At 50.2% G+C, this 15,705-nt stretch overlaps 6 protein-coding genes across 6 annotated transcripts; 2 read left to right on the plus strand and 4 right to left on the minus strand.

Moving 5' to 3' along the window:
- Positions 1-29: 29 nt before the first annotated feature.
- Positions 30-704, minus strand: DFJ58DRAFT_847926 (uncharacterized protein; the record flags this gene model as incomplete). Its single annotated transcript, XM_041393541.1, has 4 exons — positions 30-92; positions 156-260; positions 318-568; positions 621-704. Coding segments are annotated over 4 exons (503 nt in total), but the record flags the coding sequence as incomplete, so codon positions are not given.
- A 1,595-nt stretch (positions 705-2,299) lies between these two features.
- Positions 2,300-3,221, minus strand: DFJ58DRAFT_822754 (uncharacterized protein; the record flags this gene model as incomplete). Its single annotated transcript, XM_041392074.1, is given in 4 exon segments — positions 2,300-2,665; positions 2,685-2,801; positions 2,862-2,961; positions 2,981-3,221. Coding segments are annotated over 4 exon segments (789 nt in total), but the record flags the coding sequence as incomplete, so codon positions are not given.
- A 267-nt stretch (positions 3,222-3,488) lies between these two features.
- DFJ58DRAFT_229689 (uncharacterized protein) lies at positions 3,489-4,223 on the minus strand. The gene is made up of 2 exons (XM_041379359.1): positions 3,577-4,223; positions 3,489-3,526 (listed from the first exon to the last, which is right to left on the minus strand). Exon 1 carries the CDS (start codon positions 4,095-4,097, stop codon positions 3,681-3,683), a length of 417 nt encoding a protein of 138 aa, XP_041235895.1. The 5' UTR covers positions 4,098-4,223; the 3' UTR covers positions 3,489-3,526; positions 3,577-3,680.
- On the minus strand, positions 4,117-5,003 carry DFJ58DRAFT_736243 (uncharacterized protein; the record flags this gene model as incomplete). Its single annotated transcript, XM_041386765.1, has 6 exons — positions 4,117-4,280; positions 4,347-4,504; positions 4,572-4,622; positions 4,672-4,755; positions 4,804-4,851; positions 4,900-5,003. The coding sequence occupies 6 exons, from the start codon at positions 5,001-5,003 to the stop codon at positions 4,117-4,119; spliced, it is 609 nt and encodes a 202-aa protein (XP_041235896.1).
- Positions 5,004-6,554: 1,551 nt separating this feature from the next.
- On the plus strand, positions 6,555-8,552 carry DFJ58DRAFT_750333 (uncharacterized protein; the record flags this gene model as incomplete). The annotated part of the gene is made up of 5 exons (XM_041387736.1): positions 6,555-6,888; positions 6,932-7,416; positions 7,476-7,853; positions 7,895-7,980; positions 8,036-8,552. The coding sequence occupies 5 exons, from the start codon at positions 6,555-6,557 to the stop codon at positions 8,550-8,552; spliced, it is 1,800 nt and encodes a 599-aa protein (XP_041235897.1).
- Positions 8,553-14,040: 5,488 nt separating this feature from the next.
- On the plus strand, positions 14,041-15,243 carry DFJ58DRAFT_822792 (uncharacterized protein; the record flags this gene model as incomplete). Its single annotated transcript, XM_041392075.1, has 2 exons — positions 14,041-15,171; positions 15,203-15,243. The coding sequence occupies one exon, from the start codon at positions 14,041-14,043 to the stop codon at positions 15,169-15,171; it is 1,131 nt and encodes a 376-aa protein (XP_041235898.1). The 3' UTR covers positions 15,203-15,243.
- Between the last annotated feature and the right edge of the window lie 462 nt (positions 15,244-15,705).

Here is a 15,705-nt window from a genome sequence, read left to right on the forward strand (position 1 = left end):
CTGAACATTACGGAAGCAGACCGGCATACCTTACCTTATGGTGTGGCTGGACATCGAGGAACAGTGGTGGAAGCATGCTGACTGCCTCCTGTCTTGATATATTACCCTATTACATGCATCATAGACCGCATGACTGGAGGCGAAGGATCACGTACGACTTCAGTCTCGTGTACAAGGAAAGAGTGAAACTTTTGAATGCTTGCTGCTTCCTCAGAACTTTTTTGGACACATTGAATTGCCAGGCTAGGTCTTCTGGATACCTGGTTAAGCACAGCATCAGTGTCAGACATCAGAAATATATAGGTAACATAGCGCACCAAGGAATCCGAGATGGAGGCGGTATAACATCACCCTCAAAAACAACATCGCTCAACAACGGGACATAAGTTTTCTTGATTGCATCATTTAGAGCATGAGCAATCCTAACGCCTCCGTCATTCGGGTTTGGTATGGAAGAACGGAAAGGCACGTACTCTCGACTTCCGGCGATGCGGAAGGTGGTAGGTAAGGGACGTCTCAATGTCTCCATGAACTGATCCCATTCCTCCTCAGGAATGATGTGCTGAGCCTTGTAATATGAGCTGAACGCTCATTTTTCATATCGCTCTTTTCTAGCATACCGCGATCATCGTCGTCGCGTGATTTTCCCCCTCGGCCTCCTCGCTGTCGTTTCTGAGAAATGGAGTATAGTAGAATTTATACATTTCTGCGCATGAGTATGACTCGAGACGGAAGTTCTTAATGATAGACCACAGACCTTTGACCGAGTCATAACTTCTTTGTATTTTTGTCGACAACAGAGAACTAGGTGCCCTTGGGGTAGAGATGTAGCAAGATGGTCTATGTTCAGCTACGAGATATACTGTAAAACCTTATTTTGATCGTGAAGATAAGGAAAACTGACTCTAGGGTTAGGGTTTCGTTGATCTTTCTCACATGCCACGGTTGAAATTCGAGCAGCGTGACTTCAGTACTTGACGTCATCAATTCGTAACGCGCTGAGCCAGTCTCTGACAGCTCTTATTTTGTAACGCGTGTGTCAGCTTGCAATTGAAATGTTGTTGATCGAGTGGACAAATAACAATCTTCTTCCTTCCTCAGAAATCGGGCCGTACAGTCGTCCTACACTACATCTCCAGCCTGAGGCCGCCCCATCGTACAGCCCTACCGCAAGACGGAGCGCAATCGGCTCATAATGGCCATTTAGAACGTATTCATCCCCGACCCTAACGCGCCTGCTGATGTGTGTCAACGTTTCCCGTCCAATTTTGCTCATAAATATGATGTTGACTGCTCTTATGTATTGCGTGGATCTCATCGGCTTTGAGGCTTTTTGCGGTGTGGACTGATGAGTATGGTGTTTACAGGCCCTGACATTTGCGACCGTGCATGATTCTTATTCGACGCACGCTAACAGCATTGACAAGCTGTCATAATCAACCCAGACACCTTCAGCGCACCGCATTTCCTTGGACATCCTTGGGAAATTGGTTACGGAGGTATGTATCATTCATGCTACTTCGACTACACTACTGAAGCTCTCGCCGCAGTTCCGGACCCGACACGCATCCAACAAAGTTTCTCTCGCATCGCTCCACAGCGGCAGGTGCTGAAGAACCTCCAAACTACAGGCCTACGTATTGTGCTTCGTCTGAACTGGAAACTGCGGCGTGCGCTCCGTTCATGTCCTTTGACAGCATCATCGATGGTCTCACATGTAAGAAGCCCCATCCATCGCACGGGCTTCTAGGAACCGAGACTGAGACTGCGAAGCCTACGCTAGCAAAACGCAGACGGCCTATCGAGAACTGACCATCTTGAAAGGCGTAATGACGTGGATACATGCGGCAGGAAATGAAAACGGCGCGGCGAGGACAACACTGATTGCTTCCGGTGGTCAAAGACTCAAATTCATTGATTTCGGTACTCTTCTTCACACCCTCTTCCAAAGAAGGGTGATTGTCATGCGGAAATGAAGAGTTTTGAATAAATCTGCGTTTGTCGCCCCGTCTTTGTCTTCCTGTGCATGTCGGTCAAGGGACGTGGGTGGGACAGCCGAGCGTAGAATCTCGTCAGTGACGCCGGGGTCTGGTTTTAACCTCGTGGAACAATCTTCCTCTGGTCGACATTTACATGCTGATCTCCCCAATATTTGCATCTCATATCCTTGTTCCTCACGCCTGACATGCACCGACCAAGTCAGACACCACTGAGGATTCAATATCGATTTCGTTAGGGTCTTGATACTTCCCGCTTCCGCGCATGCACTGCCCCATGACTTCGTCTGATTCCAAGACTCTAACACCACATGCAAGCACCGTCATAATTAGGGGACTAATAATTATGACCAAAGCTCTCCAACATGTTGCTGGCTGCAGTCCTTAACTCCTTCACGGCAATGATGATCCCCTCTCCCTGCTCTAAACCTTGCATCTCCAGTCCCATCTCCGGTCCCATCTCCAGCCTGAGGCGCATCTCCTGCCATCGCCTCTTCCATTGCAACTCCTCCTCCAGACGTTCGAGAAACCGATCCACTTTTCCGATGAGCCCCTCGAGATCAGATTTTGAAGCATCTCCATATACTTCTTCGTGCCAATCCACAAGGACAGGAAGGAGCTCGAAACCGCGTGGGTTGTCAATGTCATAGAGAACACTGTTCCACGCGCTTTGTCATCACGTCCCACCACTGTTGTCCTGTAACAGAATCAAGTGATGTATCCGACTTCTGTTCAGGTGTGATTCGAAGGAAGATACCAGCTATGTAAAAGGCATGGTGGTGTGGGTGATTCGGAAACGCAGTACTCTGGAATCATGCTAATGCATCGATCAATGTGGCGATCCCCAGACAAATGGGGGGGTACCAGTTGGAATTCCTCGCGAGGGCAAAAACTAGTTCAGATAGCATAAATCGCGGCGATAATCGAAAAAGTGGTTCAGGACCATCATTGGCGGGTGTTGTACCTGGGTGCGGACAAACCACGGACAGAAATAGTGGGGGAGAGCTTGGTCAAAACTATGTCTCGTAGCCTGTCATCCATGGCATCGATCGAGGCTATTTCTTCTCGGGCACTGTGAGCAGCGCGAAGAGCTGCATGGCGTAAATGGGGAGGCATGTTATCGTCCATACAGGCGATGAGCCTCTCGATGAACAAATATTGTTTAGCGGGGCTGCAGTACACTCCCATGCTACCCAGTAGCAAAAATATGGGGTATGTCCGGGAGCTTCAGGGTAAGGGTGCCATCATTCTCCACCAAAACATCCAGATCCTGGTTGAGCGGCTGTGCCTCTGAGGTCTACAAGATTTGTCGAAGAGCGCAGAACCAAAGAACGTAACCCTTTGTGAAGCGCGGCGGATAATAGCTTAAGAGAACGTCGTGCGAATGCGCCAGTAGCATACACAGGACCTGGGGAGTGAAATGAGCACTGGGTATCCTGTGTAAGAGTAGATAAGAACATCACCTCTCAATGCTTCGGACAATCGGGTCCATCTCGGTCTGAGGGTACCAAATATTCGTTGCACTACAGCTGATCAGAAATGGTCCAAACCTGTGCACACCTAATAGAATATAGCTCACCGTGCGCTGATGTATTGAGCTGCTGGAAATACCTGTAGGCTGGTTCAAAGACCAGGAGGATAACTCCTGCAATACTGATTCAGACTGGAAACGACCACGAGAATTCACGAAATGATCTTACTGTGCATGCCCAACATGCGCAACACCGTCGACATCGGCGTCTGGAATGGACAGGCGGGAGATATCAAACATGCCATCACTGTCAGCGAATATAACAGAAATCCGAAGACCGTCGTGGCAATGATCACCCAAGCGATGCTGGGCTGCTCGCACCACATGTGGGCGCTGAGGGCGATCCCAAACAGAAGAAGGGAGATCTGAAACAAGACGGGAAATGACTGCACGACAGCGTCGAAATACCAAGTGATGAGGCCGTCAAACTTCTCTTGCCTGCGCTTCCCTCGTTCCTCCTGTGAGCCACGGCCATATCTATTCGATTTGTAGTAGCCAAGCCATTGCTTGCCTAATACGGCCCCGAATGCTGCTAGCAAACTCATGGACAAGCTTGCGTATGCGATCATTTGGATCCTCAGAGCCGGCTCAGTCGCTGACCACGTTGATGCTGGGTCTAAGGGCGTGGAGGCCCGCTGCAGTGAAGTTGCCGAGTCCAATGTACACGAGTTGCTTCAGAAGGGCATTCGTGGTGTCGCTGGGGTCGGGAATAAGATTAGACTCCATCGCCACTATAAAAGACGTGCTGACAGCTGAGAAAAGACCGGACTGATCAAGCATCAGTCTCAAACGAGTTAAAGATAGGCACGCGAACCTACGAAGACCAAAACGATTGTCCATGTCGCCGGTGTATCGCTCGAGGAACTCGCCGTCGTGTTCCTCCGCGACTCTTTTGTACACTCCCCAGAAACGAGACCGATTGTCCTTACCACTCTTGGATGCAATCGTCCGAGTCCTGGAGAACTTCCAATACTTGCTTCATGATATTTGTTCTGAGTGCAAGGTATCGTTAGCTGCGATCGCTCGGCATATTTTTCGCTCACAATTCGCCAAGACTTGGTTGGTCCTTCTCTGCCACGACCTTTTCCGCCTGACTGAGATAATTCATGAGCTTGTTTGAAAACGCCATTGATAGGGACTTACGGAACTAAATCGTCGTCCGCTGCAGCTTTGGAAGCACTTTCCTGTTCGTGAGGTTCTGATGGCTGGGATGGCCCAGTGTTCGAGCTGCAGTTCTGGTGAGTTACACAGAAGTATCAGGGCAGAACCACTTACATATCTGATGGTAGCTTCACCTCTGAAGGTCCGCCATTTTCCTGCTCCCTATCTTGCTGTTATATGGGTGACAGATCCCAGGAAGCCGCAACTTACCGTGAATTCTCTGGGAGTCCTAGGGTATCCTGTTCTGTGGCAGGCTGCTCGTCTATATGGGCGCTCTGGTCCTCGGCGCGGGTAGTGCTGGATGCTTTTGACATGAGGAAGTGACAGCTATAACAAATTTTGGACCCAAAGTCAAAGCCAGTGGAGTTGGGAAGAGCCTGAGCGGACAGAGATAAGGAGCGGTACACAGCAAGCTGGTTGGGCGCCTGTAATCATCACGAACACGTGTATATTATTGACGCTGAGGGTGTTCGTGAGCATCGCTATCTCGGTGTAAATGACAAAGTCATCTTGCAAATCTTATTTCTGAACCTTAAGCCAAGTCTAGGGTTAGGGTTTTGTTTGAGTGTCAACAACCTAACCTACTTTGTTTTCATTGTCAATCTCTCTCACATTGCTCTCACAGTAATCTTGCCATCATATTGAAGGAAGCCAAACTCGTGCAGCGGGACGTCCTGTCTGACCTCGGTGAAGCCATCAAGCCCCATGCGTTACTGGGATGTATGTGGGCTTAGCGTTCATCTTCGTAATGCATTTGGCGAGACTACCCCAGACCATTTGCATCTAACACAACAGCGAGAAGTATTGATTAGCGGCATATGCACTCACGCCAATCCAGTTTCAGTGTTATGGCCTTCTAACAAGGATGACATCAAGGTCATCGAGGCGACAAACAAGCTTCTTCGCTCTCCAGGAACCGTATCAAGAGAAGGACAGATAATGTTCGGACTTACCTCCAGGCCTCCCCATCATATAGCCCTACCGTGAGACCAAGCGCAAGCAGGTCAAGGCCATGATAACGATGCAGAACATATCTATCTCCGGCCTAAGCGCGCCTGCTGAAGTGCGTCGCTGTTCCCACCCAGTTTCGTTCATGTCGACATATGATATTGACCATCCTCTAGGGCTGCATAGGTCCCGTCCCATTCAACTTTCTTTGGTAGTGCAACTAATGAAAGTAGTGTTTAAAACTTAAGACCCGAGGCCCAACATTTTCATCTGCGCATGGTTGTTGTTTGACGCACACTAGCAGCATCAACAAGATGCATGAAAGCATCACAAACACCTTCATCCCATTCCTAGGATATCCTCCAGAAATCAGCTATGGAGGTATGTATTATCGCCTGTACTAATCAGTCGCAACAAGTCTTCGTCACAGTTCCAGATCCGATGCACATCCCAAAATGATCCTCTCGCATTGGTCCGCAGCAGTTGTTGAAGAACCTAGGGGACGTTTGATGGGCGCACACGCGAGAAGATGGTTTAGTGATGAATGTAGGTTTGCTCCATCCCCGAAAAGCTTTTGGAGCTTTCATTCTCGCTCTCCTCTGCTGTAACAAGGTCGTTGGGGATCTTCAGTTGTTCTGGTACATTGCGCAGTTGATTATGGCCGGACTCCACTACAGCCGGTAGTGAGGCATTGATATACGCAGGGCCTTGGTCCGCTCAGGATGCATGAAGCGACCTGTAGGAGATGAGCGCTGAGCGTCGGTGAACTTCGAGCTGGCTGAGGAAAATAGTTTGAAGGTCTGCCTGACCTTCAACGTTGCAAGCACATTCAAACCTAGCGCTTAGAGTCCATCGCACGGTGTAGGGAGAAGGATGACAAACAAGGAGGGCCGACGCCCACGGTGGTCATTGACAAGATGAATGGTGTCATTTTACATGATCATACATGGAACAGAACGCTTCTTGACCCGTACCAAGTGGCACCCCCTGCAAGGACCCCGGAAAACAACCGTCAACAACGCGCTCAACAGCGCCAAGGCCGCCCAATGGCGCCTTGCGACCAACAGGACCCTTCCACCGACTACCCAAGACACCATACCAAGTGCCACACCGACACAAAAGCAATCAGCATGCCGCCCAACGACCCAACAAGCTCCTCAACCTTGACTCAAACCAGCAGAATCAACCGCAAAACCACCGCAAACAAGCCATTACTCTCAACCAGCAAATCAATAGAGGACCACGCAACCGGTCTAGGAGTGAAGACAGACGTCGACAACTTAAACACTGCAAGAAAAACGCTCAATACACACGGCCCTCAACCTTCCCACGGCTGGCAACATCCTTCTGGCCATTTCGACTGCATTATTTGAATTCAGCGCGTCTGCCAACCTAGGCGCCACTCACACAGATATAATACGTGCATTCGCGTTCATAACTCACGAGGTTCAGAAGAACATCAACGCGGAAGAAATCATTGAGAAAGTCGGAGCACTCATGGGCGGCCCAGTGGCAACTCTGGATGAGAAAGTCGAAGCATTCGAAGAAGTACTAGAGAAATACAAGTCAGAAATGGAGAAGGTGATCACAGAGGTGCGTACCAACTTCCAAACATCCACAGAAGAACTAGTGAAAGCGGCGAAGAGCGCGAGCACTAGCGTTCCCCAGTCAGGGCAAACAACCGATACCACGTCAGGGTCTAACGGACCAAGATCATACGCAGAGGCAGCAAAAACTAACCCTTCACCCATACTAACCAAAGTTCTCGCGAGAAGCGAAGTGCAAGCTCGACAATTTTGATAGAGAGAAGATCCCCACTTGCTGCCAATTCGTTAAAGGACCTAACGGAAGCGCAACTGGTAGCTAAAGCCGCCTTAGCGATCGAACTCCTGACCAAGGACAATGAGGACACCCCTACTAATCTAGCATTCCTATCAGCGCGCAGACTCCCACATGGAGGCGTATTATACGAACTCGACTCAGTAGAATCAGTTCTTTGGTTTAATGTCCCCGCGCATAGAAGCAAGTTCCTCGAACACTTCAGCACAGAGATAGTTATCAAAGACCGATCCTTCCACATACTAGTCGAGAATGTGCCAATATCCTTCATCCCGGACAACCACGCCACAATAGCTGATGTAGAAAGAAGGCAGGCCTCAAACATAAGTCAATATACAGAGCAAGATATATCAAACCGGCAGCCAGGCGCAACCCAGGTCAGTGCACAGCCCACATCATCCTCACATTCGGCACGAAGGAGGGCGCCAACCAGGCCATCAAGCATGGATTATCAATCGAGGGGAAGAAAGTATACGGCAGGAAGCTGATTCAAGAGCCCACCAGGTGCCTAAAGTGTCACTCATTTGATGGTGCACACGTCGCTGCTGAATGCCCACAGGAACACGACACTTGCGGAACGTGTAGCAACCAACACAGAACGGCCACCTGCGCAATCACTGATCAGACCCAATACCGGTGCAAGAACTGCGATTGTCGCAGGACACGCCGCATGGAGCCGCGACTGCCCAATGTTCATAAGCAAATGGGAGAGCTACAAGAACCGCAATGTGGATGCTAAGTATCGGTTCTTCCTGACTGAAGACCCGCTCACGTGGGAAACCCTGAACAACCCACCCCAGCCAAGGGAGAACACAGAGAACTGGAACCAACACCGAGACCACCACCAGAATGTGCAACCCCAAAGCCACCACCGTTTCCCACCACCGGAGGATCGCACAAGAGGATTCCAAACCGTCCACCACCAAAGACAGCCTCCCCAAGAACACCATGCCCGCAACACGAACCGAGTCCCATTAGGTAATCAGACTCGCATCCCGGAGTCATGGCTATCGCAACCTCGCCCTCCTCAACATCCTCCACCTCCCCGGGAAAACGAACGGCCCTCGCAACAATGATCACGGCTGGTCAAACCACAACCTCGGCTCCCCCTACGACCAGTACAATCCAGGCAGCGGATGGGACCAGGACCACGTAGGTAACCAATGAATGACGACACCAACATGAATCAACCTGTAGGCGACAATCTCAAGATATGGCAGCAAAATCTCCGCAAATCCCTCAATGCCTGGGAACACATGTTAAGAAACCTCAACCCAGAAATATACGACATAGCATGCATTCAAGAACCATACTTCAACCCTGTAAATCTTGCTAACACTTCTAACTTAAAACAGTTCTGGGACATCATCTACCTGACTGACCACCACGCCAGCACGGGCAGATCAAAGACGCTCATATTGATCAACAAGAGACTATCGAAAAATAACTGGCACATCGTCCCGATAAAGTCTCCGAACGTCATGGCAGTGGAACTCACAGGCCAATTTGGGAAGTTGCGAATATACAACATATATAATCCGTGCGACAGCGACGCAACCATGCACTTCCTCGAAAGGCACATGGCCTCCGAGAACAATGCCCGACGCAACCGCACACAATGGGCCGCTCAAGGCGGCAACAGCGCTGCAAATGAACATATTGTATGGTTAGGCGACTTCAACCGCCACCACCCCATGTGGGAAATGCCACATAACACACACCTATTCACAGTGGCAAACCTAGATGCCGCTGGTACATTAATCAATCTCTTATCATTGTATAACTTTGTACAGGTACTCCCTCCAGCAATAGCAACCCTCGAAGCCTCCAACACCAAGAATCACACCCGCCCCGACAACGTGTTCTGTTCAGCCCACTTCGAACAATCCTTTAGTCAATGCAGCGTTGAGTACCACTTACGCCCGGTAGTCACTGATCATTTTCCTATCATCAGTACAATAGACCTCCAGCCAGAGCGCACCATCACAACACCCAAACTGAACTACTGAGGAGCCGACTGGGACGACTTCCGCGACACTCTATCTAGAAAGCTCAACGAGATCCCTCAACCAACTGAGCTAACTAGTCGTGACAGCTTCGACGTCGCCTTTGCCAACCTAACAAAATGCATAGCTGACACCGTTGAAGAAAAAGTTCCCAAAACCAAACCCTCCCCATACGCCAAGAGGTGGTGGTCCAAGGAGCTGGACATTCAACGCAAGGAAGTACATAAACTTGGACGCAAAGCTAAGCATTTTATAGCTAGGAAAAACGACCCGATACACGAAGAGTACAGAATAGCCCGCAACCGCTTCTCGGAAAGTATCAAGCGAGCAAAGGAGGAGCACTGGAAAGAGTGGCTGGACGAACTTACTACCTCGGGCACCTGGACCCTTCATAAGTATATAGCAAGCGCACCAACTGACCAAATTCATACCAGAATCAAGACACTTCAAGACCCCGAAGCAAACGAACAAAACGGCACCACACAAGACAACGCCCGCAAGAGCGAGCTGCTATACAACGTGTTTTTTCGACCCCCACCAGAAACTGACTACGTAGACCCCAACTTCGAGTATCCCGATCCTGTATGCGAGTTTGAACTGATAACAGATGCACAGATCCACCGAGCCATCAAAAAGCTCTCCCCCTTCAAGGCCCCCGGTCTCAACGGCATCAGCAATGTAGTGTTCACGCGCTGCGCAGACCTACTAGTACCCTTCATGGGACCAATCTTTAGAGCCACCTTCACGTTAGAAGTCTACCCTAACTGAATGGAAATGTTCGTCGACCATTGTCCTAAGAAAACCAGGAAGGCCGGACTATAGTATCCCCAAGGCCTATCGCCCAATCACTCTCCTAGACACAATGGCTAAGATCCTTTCATCATGCGTTGCAGACGATCTAACATACATTTCAGAGAAGAACAACCTCCTCCCACCCACGCATTTCGGAGGACGCCCAGGCCGCTCCACAACGGACTCACTACACCTCCTCACCAAGTTCATAACTGACTCATGGGCATCCCAAAACAACCACGTCTCGCTGCTTTTCCTGGACGTCAAGGCGGCCTTCCCGAGCGTAGTGGTCAACAAACTAATGCACAATCTTAGGAAAGCTGGCATCCCGCAGGAGTACGTCAAGTGGTATCGAAGACGCCTCGACAACCGGACAACCTACCTCTTCTTCGACGACTACCAATCCAACCTCTTCAACATGATAGACGGAGTAGACCAGGGATGTCCCTTGTCACCACTAGGATTTGTTTTTTATAACTCGGGCGTGTTAAGAGTACCTGATCCCAATCCGAGACAGGGAGAGCTAGGTCTGGGTTTCCTAGACGACGTACGCCCTAGTAGCAAGAGGGAAGTCGTATGAGGAATCCAACAGCAAACTCAAAAGGATGATGGAAAAGCAGGGAGGAGCTCTCGAATGGAGCGAAGAGCATAGTGCAGAGTTTGAGCTCGAGAAAACCACGCTGATATGCTTATCCAGCAAAAGGATCCCTGACCAAGACAACCCCCGCAAAACAATCCCTGTCCCTCGACTCCCCATCACCATCCGCAACCATACCATACAACCTTCAAAGTCGCACAAGTTCCTAGGAGTTATTATAGATCAGAACCTCAACTTCAAAGAACACTGCCGCCTACTGCAACTGCAAAAGGGAACGAAGTACGTGATGGCATGCAGACGGATCATCCGCCCCACAAGAGGCATTCACGGGAAGCTGGTCAGAAGACTCTTTGAGAGCGTTATACTCCCGAAAATGCTCTACGCAACCGACATTTGGTGCGCGGGACTCATCGAAAAAGGCAAAGGAAAGAACGGGGGCGGTCGAGGAGCAAGGGGATTCGCGTCCCAGATGGCCAGGGTTCAGAGGATGGCCACACTGCTAGTAACAGGAGGACTAAGATCAACCGCAACTGATATGTTAGACGCTCATGCTAACGTCCTCCCATTTCAACAGACGCTAAGAAGAAGCATGCTATCGAGCATCACTAAGGATGGCATCCCTCCCGTCCCCACACCCGTTAGCTAAGGAGATCAGGGCAGCATATGAGTACAGCGCAAAGAGGCAATTCCAGGGGAGAAAACGTTACCCTTCACCGCTTCATAGACTGATGAATGAATTTCAGATCAATCCGTCCAGGATAGAGAAAATCGACCCTGTCAGACATTACCCTAAATGGGAGCCGGACGTCAACACCTGCATTGCGGACTCGACAAAGCAAGCCATCACAGACGACTCCCTAGCCACGGAGGAACTCCGCGCATACTCAGACGGCCCATTGATAGACGGGGGGAGTGGGAGGAGCAGCGGTGCTGATGAGGGGAGGAGGGTAGGGTAATAAGCAAAAGACGCCTATATCTGGGGAGTGACGAAGAACATACAAGTGTATGAAGCGGAATTAGTGGGGATGATATTGGCAATTCAGTTGTTGAAGGAGGCAGGAGGAAGCAGGGGGGGAACAATGGCAGTAGGAGTCGACAACCAAGCAGCAATCCTTGCTACAACGGTGTTCCAATCCAGACCGGGTCACCATCTAGCAGACACATTCCACGACGACCTGCGCAAACTGCTACCACACAAGAACGGCAGAAGAAAACTCGTGATCAGATGGTCGCCAGGCCATCATGGCATAGCAGGAAACGAGGCAGCGGACGAGGAAGCAAAGAGAGCCGCAGCAGGAGACTCCTCAGCCACGAAGGAACTCCCCAAATCTCTCCTAGCAAGAAACGGCCGCAATCAGAACCCTTCCGCAAAGCAAATCGGCGCTGAAACAGCATTTCTACGGCAAGATCAAGGCCGAAGCAGTCAACATCATGCAAGAATCACCCCGCTTCGCTCACCTGCAAATCCATCGACCACACCGCCCCATCCAAGAAGTTCGCAAGCAAGATCGAAGACCTACCAAGGAAACACGGAACGCTAATATTCCATCTACGCACCGGCCACATCGCTCTCAACAAACACCTTCACTGCATAGCCAGAGCGCAATCAGCAGCATGTCAGGAATGCAACACACACGAAGAAACTGTCCATCACTTCCTACTAGTCTGCCCGAAATACGCCAGACAACGCAACGAGCTCAGCATGGAAGTAGGACCGCGACAGCTCAACGTCAAATACTTGCTAAGCGAGGGAAAAGGAATTAGAGCGACACTCAAGTTCATCGCGTGCACCAGAAGATTAGAACAAACCTTCGGAGACGTCACCCCCCCTAAGGAAAAAGAATGAGGAAAAGAGGAAGAGAAAGCCATCAAACGAGAAGAAAAACCAAACCAACCAATTTGTACTACACTAACACAACGCCTTAAGACGGCGTCACCGTCCTCGCTCACGCACGGACCATTGCACAGCATAGACCACACAAAACATAGAATAGACGCAGCATAGTATAATACAGTACGTAGTGTCCACCATAGGGCTCCGCCCCAAAGGACAATAAACAAGGAAAAAAAAAAAAAAAAGTTTGAACCGTCATGTCCTTTGTAACCTCCCCGGCACTGGTTCTCGATGGTAAGTGTCGGCTTTTAACTGGATCCCTATTTGTGTGCTAACTTTCTATCAGTATCGAAGTCGGTCAGAGAACTACTGACAGTGCGCCAGTTAACGCTGAGAATGTATTTTGACACATTTTGTATCGATGTTATTGTCAATCGATCCAACCATCATCATGGCGTAATATTATGGGCGCACAACGTGAAAGCCCACCCATCACACCGCTATGCGCCAACGCCGCAGCCCATCCAAGCCGACCAGAAATTATATACAGTTCTTTTCTTTGAGGAAAGTTACAAACATCGTACAAAATAAGTAGGACGCTATCCATCACACGCGTGTCCACCATAAACCGCCAATTGCTTAATCATACAACGTTTCATACAGTTCCACCTCCTTGACCACCTCCATGGACATGCCATCAGCCAATCCAGAAACCGCAATTCGCTGAGCTCAATATCGTCATATTGCTTGGACTCCAGGTATTGCTGGATACGGATATATCAGTGGGACTGCGACAACTGCACCAGATATCACATACGCAGACGGTGCTGCAAAACAACTTCAGTAATTGTCTTGATCAAGTCTGCCTTCTTCTGAGAGCGTTTGGCCGACCCTGGTATCCACCGAGAGAAGCCTGCTTCATATGTATGAACAGCAGAGTTCAGAGCTATCCTGACGGCAGCTGCATTGGGGGACGCATGTATTGCTGGAGAGCGACACGAACAGGGTGAACGGACTTCCGCTCCTCTTGCTGGTCCAGAAGATAGAAAAACGTTTTCGAAGATAATAACAGCAGCTTAAGATCAATAATCAGCAGACTCATTGCAATGTGGCTTAAAATCTCACCAGAACCAAGCTGCATAATTTGCTCCAATGTTGACGACTCAGAGGGCTAGCAAACCTTTGAAATGAGAATTATGTGGACGAGCTGTGAGCAATGGGACATGCCAAAAGTCGTAACGTGGACCACATCTCCTTGTCTTCGGGGCGGTAAACCTGATAAATCATGATCAAAAGGCAGAAATGGTCAAGGATAAGTCTACTTGCATCCTGTCATGATTAACATATCAGTGCTGGAGCTCGACGGAGGATCAACACACTCACATCCTGTCAAGGGATCAGGGACGCGTTCGGTCAGCGAGGCTCGAGCTCGACACAGGATCAACACACTCACATACTGCCAAGGGATCAGGGACGCGTTCGGTCAGCGAGGCTCGAGCTCGACAACAGGATCAACACACTCACATACTGCCAAGGGATCAGGGACGCGTTCGGTCAGCGAGGCTCGAGCTCGACACAGGATCAACAAACTCACCCACTGTCAAGGGATCAGGGACGCGTTCGGTCCAGCGAGGCTCGAGCTCGACACAGGATCAACACACTCACATTCTGTCAAGGGATCAGGGACGCGTTCGGTCAGCGAGGCTCGAGCTCCACACAGGATCAACACACTCACATCCTGTCAAGGGATCAGGGACGCGTTCGGTCAGCGAGGCTCGAGCTCGACGGAGGATCAACACACTCACATTCTGTCAAGGGATCAGGGACGCGTTCGGTCCAGCGAGGCTCGAGCTCGACACAGGATCAACACACTCACATCCTGTCAAGGGATCAGGGACGCGTTCGGTCAGCGAGGCTCGAGCTCGACGCAGGATCAACACACTCACAAACTGTCAAGGGATCAGGGACGCGTTCGGTCAGCGAGGCTCGAGCTCGACGCAGGATCAACACACTCACAGGCTGTCAAGGGATCAGGGACGCGTTCGGTCAGCGAGGCTCGAGCTCGACGGAGGATCAACACACTCACAGGCTGTCAAGGGATCAGGGACGCGTTCGGTCAGCGAGGCTCGAGCTCGACACAGGATCAACACGCTCACAAACTGTCAAGGGATCAGGGACGCGTTCGGTCAGCGAGGCTCGAGCTCGACACAGGATCAACACACTCACTTTCTGTCAAGGGATCAGGGACGCGTTCGGTCAGCGAGGCTCGAGCTCGACACAGGATCAACACACTCACTTTCTGTCAAGGGATCAGGGATGCGTTCGGTCAGCGAGGCTCGAGCTCGACACAGGATCAACACACTCACATCCTGTCAACGGGTCAGCAATGCCCGGGCCTTAGGTCAGCATGCTGGCAGAAATGTGACCAGACGCACTATCTACAAGTAACCGTCAAATATGAATGAGAGGAATTTTCGAAAATTCCTATGATCTCACTGTAGTTTGCGGAAACCATGCCCCCAAATCGTTTACAATCTCGCGATCGGACTCAGATTTCCCAAATATGCGCGATGAGATTGCCTGGGTGGCGTCAAGATGCTGTGCAAGTGAGCTCAATACACAGTGAGTTATCTCTTGTCATAGATAAGTGAGGTGTGACCAATTACCTTTCGACTGCATATCTCATGCACACCTCCAAGCTAGTCCGCTGAGTCGAGACAAACATCTGTTTGAGCGTATCATCATCCAGCGTTTCAGCCGTGCGTTCGATAAGTGGTCTGCAGTCTGCATCATCCTTGTCCATATCTAAATGGACGAGAGCCAAGATGAGCACAAATTGTTTAGCAGCTTAAGAATCGATCGACTTACCAGGTAGACATATGTGACATCTTGGAGGACGTTGGTTGCCCTTGCGGTTGTACAAAAGTTTTAGTTGTGGCCCATTGGCAAATGCTTCTTTGGCCCGCTGCGGGGCCAGCGCTTCAGCTTCTTTTCTCGAT

Source organism: Suillus subalutaceus (genome assembly GCF_016647625.1).
Source record: "Suillus subalutaceus strain FC151 chromosome Unknown DFJ58scaffold_257, whole genome shotgun sequence".
In the NCBI taxonomy this organism is placed as follows: domain Eukaryota; kingdom Fungi; phylum Basidiomycota; class Agaricomycetes; order Boletales; family Suillaceae; genus Suillus; species Suillus subalutaceus.